The following is a 9,589-nucleotide window of genomic DNA, read 5'->3' on the forward strand; positions in this document are numbered from 1 at the left end:
CAAACTCATCCCTAATTTCAAGCTTTTGGACTCACTGTTTCTTACCCCCTGGATTATTTTACAGTCAGATTTTTCACCTAATTGACTGCTGCCTACCTTTTGAGTCTCTTTCCAAATATCCTGGCCTCAAAGAGCCTTCCAGGGCAATAGACCTAAAGGAGTAACTATCACCCCTGCCCCACATATCACTCAGCACCCCCCACCGCATGAACCCCAGCTTATCACTATCACAGGGGTTGGCAAATGTTTTCTGTAAAAGGCCAGATGATGAATATTTCAGGTTTGCAGGCCTCTGTAGAGTGAAAGCAGTCAGACGAGTCTATGTCCTAATAATATCATATTTATGGACACTGATACTGGACTTTCAGATCATTTTCACATGTCATAACATTTTTTTAAGTTTTCTTCCGACCATTAAAAAATGTGAACCCCGTGGGTGGCTCAGGTTGTACAAACAGAGGTGTCAGGTCAGATGTGGCCCAGAGGTTGGTGTTTGCGAACCCCTGTGCTGGGACCTCACTCTGTTCTTTTCCCCTTAGTGCTTCTCAGGTCTTATACTTCTCTCTCCTCCTGAATTAAAGCTGCACGTGGGCAGGGACTCGAATGTCTTAGCCTCTGCTGGCTTCAATCTCTAATGTTGTGCCTAGCGCAGCACAAGCACCTAATATTTTTATAGATGGATGTACAGATGCCTGGAGAATCCCATGGACAGAGGAGCTTGGTAGGCTCCAGTCCACAGGGTCACAAAGAGTCGGACATGACTGAAGCGACTTAGCACTCACACACGTACGGATGAATGAATGAAAAGAAGGAAGGAGGGAAAGACAGGACAAATGAAATGCTTTTTAAAGGTCTTTTATAACACACTACTAAAATTACAAAAATTAGGAGAATAAAAACACTACAGATTGGTTATTCTAAAAACTGTACCCCAAACACATTTCTATCAAAACAAAAGATTCTAGAAATTTAATCCTCACGAGGGAGAAAAGAAAGCAGTATATTTAACAGGCTATACTACCACCTAGTGGAGAGAATGGTTAACAATGATTAACACAATGTATGGTTTAGTGGTGATTTAGTGGCTATGTTGTGTCCGACTCTTGCGACCCCGTGGACTGTAGCCCGCCAGGCTCCTCTGTCTATGGGATTTTCCAGGCAAGGATACTGGAGTGGATTGCCATTTCCTTCTCCGGGGGATGTTCCTGACCCAGGAAATGAACTCAGGTCTCCTGCATTGCAGGCAGATTCTTTACCGACTGAGCTATGAGGGAAGCCCTCATATACAGTACTATTATCTTTAATACATTTATCTTTATCTCAGGACAGCTAACAGGATTTCCTTTTTGCTTTATCAGTACAGATCATTTCCATGCTTATCAATTTTATGAACTAATGTGACTATCAACTAAAGCCACATAATGAAGCATTGCTGCTGCTGCTGCTGCTGCTAAGTCACTTCAGTCGTGTCCAGCTCTGTGTGACCCCATAGACGGCAGCCCACAAGGGCCCCCGTCCCTGGGATTCTCCAGGCAAGAACACTGGAGTGGGTTGCCATTTTCTTCTACAATGCAGGAAAGTAAAAAGTGAAAGTGAAGTCGTTCAGTCGTGTCTGACTGTTAGCGACCCCATGGACTGCAGCCCACCAGGCTTCTCCATCCATGGGATTTTCCAGGCAAGAGTGCTGGAGTGGGGTGCCATTGCCTTCTCCGAATGAAGCACTAAGTAATCATAATTTCTCAACAGTTTACCTGAGAAAAAGTCAAAGCTAACAATAAAAAGACAAATTCAGCAAATAAATTTTTCAAAATAGAGATTATCTAATTTATTTTCTAACCTTATATCAAAAACACTAAGAAGCAGAAAAATTGATCTGTACAAAAATGATGGGTACTTCTAATGTTTTGCTAATGGAGAAAAAGATATTTCAAAACAGTTCTTAAATAGGCTTTAGAGGAAGAAGTTGACACAAATTGCAAAGAAAAAGTCAAGTACTTTAAAGGGAAAGGCCACAGCCTTAATTTAACCCCAAATTTAGAGAAAATGGTCACATATACTCAGTCTTACCTAGCCATTCCAAAATCAGACACTTTCACAATTCCTGCCTCATTTACTAGACAATTTCTGGCAGCCTGGAAAACAACATTAAAATGGTATATTAGTGTAAAAGTTCAATAAAAATAGAAAAATATAAGTTCTGTGTATATTAAATTTACTGTAAGCCAGTCAACATTTGCAGAGGTGTCTTATATGAAATTTTTTTTACCCCTATGGAAATGTCTTCAACATATATGTGAAAGAATGGATAGAAAGACAGGTCAAAAGTCTCATGTGCAAACAAGGCACTATTACATAATCTCTGCCAACTGTCGCAGCTAACGACTAATAGAAGGGTCAACCAGCTTTTTGCTATTCTTATTAAATTACCTGATTTTCTTATTGCTAGTAACAACATCTCTTAAGGTCCTTAATTCAGGTTCTTACTAGGTGAGCTATATAACACACAACCACCACAGTGATGGGTGAAAATCTTTTACCCAGTGGTTTTGCTCAATGATTGGTCTTCCCTACCCCAGTCAAAAGAACAGCCCTGCATAATATAGTTTGCTTTATCACTTATGACAAATACAATTCTAGTTTATTTAGATTTTCTTGCCCACGCTTTAAGGTTACAAGGTTCAAGAAAATAGTTTGGAATAACACATAGTATCTCTCAGAAGGAGGACATGATGACAATCATTTAAAATGCTAAAGCCATAGGGTAAGAATGTATTTTTCTTCCTGTTGCTTCAGAATTTTGTTCTCTGTGCATGGAAAATTCCACTTAAATGAGGTTATTTCCTGTTGAATGTGTTTTAAGTGTTTCTTTTAAAGTATTACTTAATGCCCATTCTCTGGGTTATCTCCATCTTCCTGTAAAGATATCCTATAGTGCCTTTACATGATGGTCACCAGGATTCCTCACCCAGGAGACAGAACCATCAGAATCTTCCTTAAGGAATGATAAAAACATACCCTACTGATGTCAGTATCACAGGCACAAAGATATTAAAATTGCCTTCACCAAGATGTGATATGTATAAAGAGGTGTAATCTGTCCTACCCATGTAGACTACAGATTTCCATCAGTTTTACAAGTGTAAGAAAGAGGAAGGTGCTAAGTTCACAAGTTTCAATATGACAAAGAGATGTTCTTTATCATCACTGCACATAATAATAACAATAACTAATGCTACACATATCACATCTTCCTTTTAAATTTTTTAATTTATTTATTTCCTGGCTGCACTGGGCCTTCGTTGCTGAGCATGGGTTTTCTCTAGTTGCAGCAAGTGGGGGCTACGCTCTAGTTGGTGGTGCACAGGGTTCTTACTGCAGTGGCTTCTCCTGCTGTGGGACTCTGAGACTCGAGGGCTCTTGGGCTCAACAGTTGCAACTCGCAAGCTCCAGAGCGTGGGCTCAGTAGTTGCAGCACTCAAGCTTAGTTACTCTGCAACATGTGGGATCTTCCAGGACCAAGGATCAAACCAGTGTCCACTGTATTGCAAGACAGATTCTTAACCAATGGACTACCAGGGAAGCCCCCCCACCCCACCACCTTTTCACATCTTCAAGTTTGAAAAGTCCTTTGCCCCTATCATAAAATGTAGTCTTTAAAAGTTTTGTTCAGTGACTGGGAATCCGCCTGCCAATGCAGGGGGCGTGGGTTCAATCCCTGGTCCGAGAAGATCCCACATGCCATAAAGCAACTGAGCCCATGTGCCACAACTGCCGAGTCTGTGCTCTTAGGCCCCTGCACAGCAACTACTAAAGCCCACGTGCCCTAGAGCCCACGCTCTCCAACAACAGAAACCACTGAATGAGAAGCCCATGCACTGGACTAGAACAGACCCTACTCAGCACAGTTACAGAAAGCCATGTGCAGCAATGAAGACCCAGTATAGCCAAAATAAATAAATAAATTTTTAAGTTTTGTGAAAGAAAAGCCCAGGGCTAGATGATTTCACTAGTGAAATCTATCAAACATTTAAAGAAGAATTAACACCAAATTTGAGTTCTCAAGTTCTTCCAAAATTTTTTAAAAGGTACACTTCCAATCTCATTTAATAAGGTTGACATTACCCTAACACCAAAGCAGGATAAGGACACTAGAAAACAAAATTATAGGCCAATATCCCTGGTGAACACAGATGTAAAGATCCTCAACAAAATATTAGCAAACAGAATTCAATAGCACATTTAAAATGATCGTATGCTATAATCCAGTGGTATTTAATCCTGAGATACAAGGATAGTTCAACGTATGCAAATCAAAAAATGCGAGGAACCACACTAACAGAAGGAAGGATAAAAATGATTATCTCAATAGACACAGAAAAAGCATTTGACAAAACTGAATATCCCTTGATTTCACGATTAAAAACTCTCAACAAATTAGAAGTAATGTACTTCATAGAAGTAATATACTTCAACAGAATAAAAACATATATTACAAGCTCACAGCTAACAACATACTCGATGGGGAAAAGCTAAAAGCATTTTCTCCAAGATTCAGAACAAGACAAGGATGCCCACTCTTGTCACTTCTTTTCAATACAGTACTTGGGAGTCGTAGCCAGAACAAGAGGAGAAAAGAAAATAAAAGGCATCCAAACTAGAACAGAAAAGTAAGACTGTTGCTGTTTGCAGATGACATGATCTTATATATAGAAAACTATAAAGACTCCACTAAAAAACTGTTAAAAAAATAAAAGAATTCAGTAAAGTTGTCGGATACAAAATAAACAGAAAAATCAGTTTTGTTTTATACACTAACAATGAACTGAGAGAAATTAAGAAACCAAGTGAATTTCAATAGTACAAAAAACATTAACATATGTAGGAATAAATTTAAGAGAAATTAAGAAACCAAGTGAATTTCAATAGTACAAAGAACATGAACATATGTAGGAATAAATTTAACCAAGGAGGTGAAAGACTTGTACATTGGCAACTGTAAGACTGATGAAAGAAACTGAGAAGACACAATTAAGTGACAAGGTGGCCCGTGTTCACAGAGTGGAAGAATTAATAACTGTCAAAATGTCCATACTACCTAAAATTATCTACAGATGAAATGCAACCCTATCAACATTCTACTGCATTTTTCATAGAAGTATAAAAAATCATCCTAAAATTCATATGGAACTACAAAAGATCTTGAATAGCCAGAAGAATCTTGAAAAATAATAAAGCTGGAGGCATCACACTTCCTGATTTTGAACCAGATTACAGAAATACAGTAATCAAAACAGTATGGTGAAGGCACAAAAAGAGAAACATAGACCAACAGAACAGAAACAGAGAAACTGGAACTAAACCCACACATGTACGGTTACATAATCTTTAACACGGGCACCGAGACACACAATAGGGAAAGGATAATCTCTTCCACAAATGGGGCTGGGAAATTCAAATATCCATATGCAAAATAATGAACTTGGACCCTAACCTTACACCATACACAAAATTAACTTTTGGATGACACCAAAGCATGGCAACAAAAGCACAGATAAACTAACTAGGCTACACCAAACTGAAAAGCTTTTTCACAACAAAGGAAACAAGCAGCAAAATGAAAAGGCAAACTACAGAATAGGAAAAAATGTTTGTAAACCATTCATCTGATACAGCGTTAATATCTAAGATAAATAAGGAACTCATTCAACTCAATAGCAAAAAAAAAAGCAAATATTCAATTGAAAAATGGGCAGAGGACAGAATACCTAATTCATCAAAAAAGACACACAAGGGAATTCCCTGGTGGTCCACTGGTTAGGACTCTGCACTTGCACTGCAGGGAGCATGGATTCAATCCCTGGTCAGGGAACTAATATCCTGCATGCCACATGGCACAGCAAACAAAAAAAAAAAGACACACAATGGTCAATATATATACGAAAAGGGGCTCAACACCACAAACCATCAGGGGAATGCAAATCAAAACTACAATGAGATATCACTTCACACCTATTAGAATTACGACAACAAAAACACAAGATGACAACACTAGCAAGAAATATAAAAGGTAGACAAAGAGGAATCCTTGTATGCTGTTGGTGGAAATGCAAATTGGTACAGCCACTATGGAAAGCAGTATGGAGGTTCCTCAAGAAATTAAAAATGGACTACCATATGAACCAGCAATCCCACTTATGAGTACATATCCAAAGGAAACAAAATTAGTATCTTAAAGAAACATCTGCACTCCCATATACATAGCAACACTATTCACAATAGTCAAGATATGGTAACAACGTAAGTGTCCATCAATGGGTGAATGAATAAAGACAACGTGGTGTGTGTGTGTATATATGTGTGTGCGTATGTATATACACATCCATTCTGCATGCATGTGTAGTGTATGTGTGTGCGTATACACCTGTGTGTACATATACATGCATACATATATATATACACACACACACGTATATAACTACACACACACAGGCATGCAGAATGGAACATTATTCAACCATAAAAAAGAAGGAAATCCCATCGGTTGCAACAACGTGGATGAATCTGGAATAAACTATGTCAGGTGAAATAGGTCAGTCAGAGAAAGACAAACACTGTATGGTATCACTTATACATGGAATCTAAGCAGGGGAAAAAGAACAGAACTCTTATAAAGAGAGAGTATACTGGTGACTGCCAGGGGTTGCGGGATAGGGGAAATGAAGAGCTGTTGGTCAAAGGGTACAAACTTTCAGTTATAAGTTCTGAGTATCTAAGACATAGCATGATCACTAAGTTAATAATAGAGGGTTGTACACTTTAACAGGAACTAACAGTTCTACCAACATACTGAAAATAGACACACTGGGCAATAACAGGCAGAGAAGAAAAAGAGAAAGAAAAAAGAATGGAGGAGAAAGGGAGACAGAATAAGACAGAGGAAAATCTAGAAGTGTCTCTATCATAATCATTTAGAACCAGTAAAAGATTACTGATATTTTCTGGAGTTATTAACATGGCCCTCCATCTCTTCCCAATGAAGAAAATGAACCAAAGGATTTTTGTTACATAATAGTTTCTTCTTCTAGTCTAGAAAAGACCTTAGTATTAAGTCAAAAGATGAGTCAACCCTTAACTTACCCATTTTTCACCATATGCAAATTATCTCATTTCTCTGATGCTAATTTTCTTATATAAGACAATGGTGGTCAGAAAATCTGTTATCACTGGCTACCTCATGAGATTCTTGTGAAGATCAAATATCAGTGCATGGTTATTAACTTGGAAATACGACCTCTGTAACTATATATACTACATGTATTAGATTTAACAAGATCTTTCTGTTAAAACTACCAGGCAAGTTAAATTTACCACATTTAAAAATAATGGTGAAATACTGTTGAGAACAAAACTTGGGTATGAATAAATCATTGCTTGTCTGCTGACAAAGCTATGGTTTTTCCAGTAGACTAGTCAAAGCTATGGTTTTTCCAGTGGTCATGTATGGATGTGAGAGTTGGACTATAAAGAAAGCTGAACGCCAAAGAAATGATGCTTTTGAATTGTGGTGTTGGAGAAGACTCTGGAGAGTCCCTTGGACTGCAAGGAGATCTGACCAGTCAATCCTAAAGGAAATCAGTCCTGAATATTCATTGGAAGGACTGATGCTGAAGCTGAAACTCTGATACTTTGGCCACCTGATTCAAAGAACTGATTCATTGGAAAAGACCCTGATGCTGGGAAAGATTGAAGGTGGGAGGAGAAGGGGATGAGATGGTTGGATGGCATCACCGACTCGATGGACATGAGTCTGAGCAAGCTCCAGGAATTGATGATGGACAGGGAAGTCTGGCATGCTACAGTCCATGGAGTCGCAAAGGGTCAGACATGACTGAGCGACTGAACTGAACTGAACTGCTGACCCAGATTACAAAGGAATTTGGCCAGGGACAGGAAAGCAGGTGGTATGATTACCAGGTCTCTGTGGATGAAGCTGTTTCTCTCCAGGTACTCCATCCCTTCACACACATCTTGACACATGCTCAGCAGCATGTCTCTACTGAAATGGCCTTGTCTCTGGCGGAGGAAATTCAGAAGGCATCCCCTCTCCATGAACTCGGTAACAATGTAAATGGGTTTCTGCTGTGTGCATACACCATAAAGTTGTACTAACTTCGGGTGTGTCAGTTTCCTGGGAGGGAAGTTAAGCATACAGAGAGTTACTGCGGAGAAAGAAACCACCAGGGGTGTTAGCTGGCAAGGGGCCACTTCTGAATACAGAAAGGGGAACCAGAAAAAAACACAGAAACGTACATCATCACTTTAGCTTCTTCTATGAAGTCTTCCTCACACATGGCACCTTCCCGAATAGCTTTGATGGCTACTTTGTACTGAGCTCGCCACTTGCCAAGCCTTACCACTCCGAACAGTCCACTCCCCAACTCCCTCATAAAGGTCAGCTCTGAAGGGTTAATCTCCCATTTTTCTGTGAGACAGAAGGAGAAAGTGGTTAAAATTTAAGCAGGAGAACACAGTAAAAATCAGTGAGAAACAAACTATAACTGAAGTCAATCTAAAAATTATACAGTTAATACTAGTACTGGTAAAACAGCGAGCAGACTTGCAACCTGCAGGTAAACCCCAGAAGGTGGCTTTCTACTCTCTAGGAGGATGGACCCATTCTCAGCTGTCGCAATAAAAGCAAAGTGAACCGAAGAAGGAAAGAAGATGCTGCATCATCAGCTAATAATGGAGCATGAAAGAACGGTACCTCTTTTTTTTTAAACAAATACCTCCTCCTTTACCATTCCTCTCCTTCAGTTTTTTTTTTTTCAAGTCCATCAAGTTGGAAAGAGTTTCGCCAGTAGCACAATCAAGTTGGATCTCTTCTCTACTAACCTCCATCTTTACATTCCTGTGAGTAGCCAACCGAGCCCATTGAGACCCAGGAAGACTTTGATATAATTTAGAAGCAACATGGTAATGCTTCATTTTCACAAACAGGCGGGTTTTTTGTTTTTTTTTTTTTTTTTTTGCCAAATAATCAATAATGATGAAAACAGAAAACCTAGGGTTACTACAGCTCTTAAGTATAATCATCTAACATTTCAGACTATAAACTTCTATAAAAACAGTTCCATATGTGGAATTCTACACATCTAAACTGGCCTTGTGATAATGGGTTCTTTACAAGAAAAATGACCCACACAACTGCGAAAGGAGTTACCGTAGCTGAACCCCGCAGTGGTTGGTGCATTCTTCCCCTTTGTGCTGACTGGGTACCGCAGCCTTGTGACAAGTCCTAGAAATCAAAGAGAAGTACTGCAATTGAATTCACTCTGAATCATTCTGCATAGTAAAACACTAAACTAGAAATTCACCCACAGAAGTCATTCCTTTATTCACTTACTGCTTGTCTTCTGTATGTACATACAGCCCTGTGCTATATCCCGGCAAAAAGTAAAGGAAGGAGGGAAGGAAGATGATCCTACGTTGTCAAAAGCAAGTCTGTGTGGCTGATGCATAGTGAGGCCAAACAAACCAAAACATCAGAGTTTGGAGCAGAGAAAGGTTTATTGCAGGGCCGCACAAG

At 39.3% G+C, this 9,589-nt stretch overlaps 1 protein-coding gene across 5 annotated transcripts in view; it reads right to left on the reverse strand.

Moving 5' to 3' along the window:
• The window catches only part of TEC (tec protein tyrosine kinase), a 170,350-nt gene that overhangs the window by 3,753 nt on the left and 157,008 nt on the right, over positions 1-9,589 (reverse strand). For all 5 annotated transcript variants that reach the window (XM_010858892.1, XM_010858890.1, XM_010858891.1 and 2 more), the window contains exons 12-15: positions 9,224-9,298; positions 8,311-8,482; positions 7,972-8,188; positions 2,068-2,132 (exon numbers count right to left, since the gene is read on the reverse strand). In XM_010858892.1, coding sequence (XP_010857194.1) covers positions 2,068-2,132; positions 7,972-8,188; positions 8,311-8,482; positions 9,224-9,298 — 529 coding nt within the window. The remainder of the gene's footprint in view (positions 1-2,067; positions 2,133-7,971; positions 8,189-8,310; positions 8,483-9,223; positions 9,299-9,589) is intronic.

Source organism: Bison bison, unplaced genomic scaffold (assembly GCF_000754665.1).
Source record: "Bison bison bison isolate TAMUID 2011002044 unplaced genomic scaffold, Bison_UMD1.0 scf7180017864451, whole genome shotgun sequence".
NCBI lineage: Eukaryota > Metazoa > Chordata > Mammalia > Artiodactyla > Bovidae > Bison > Bison bison.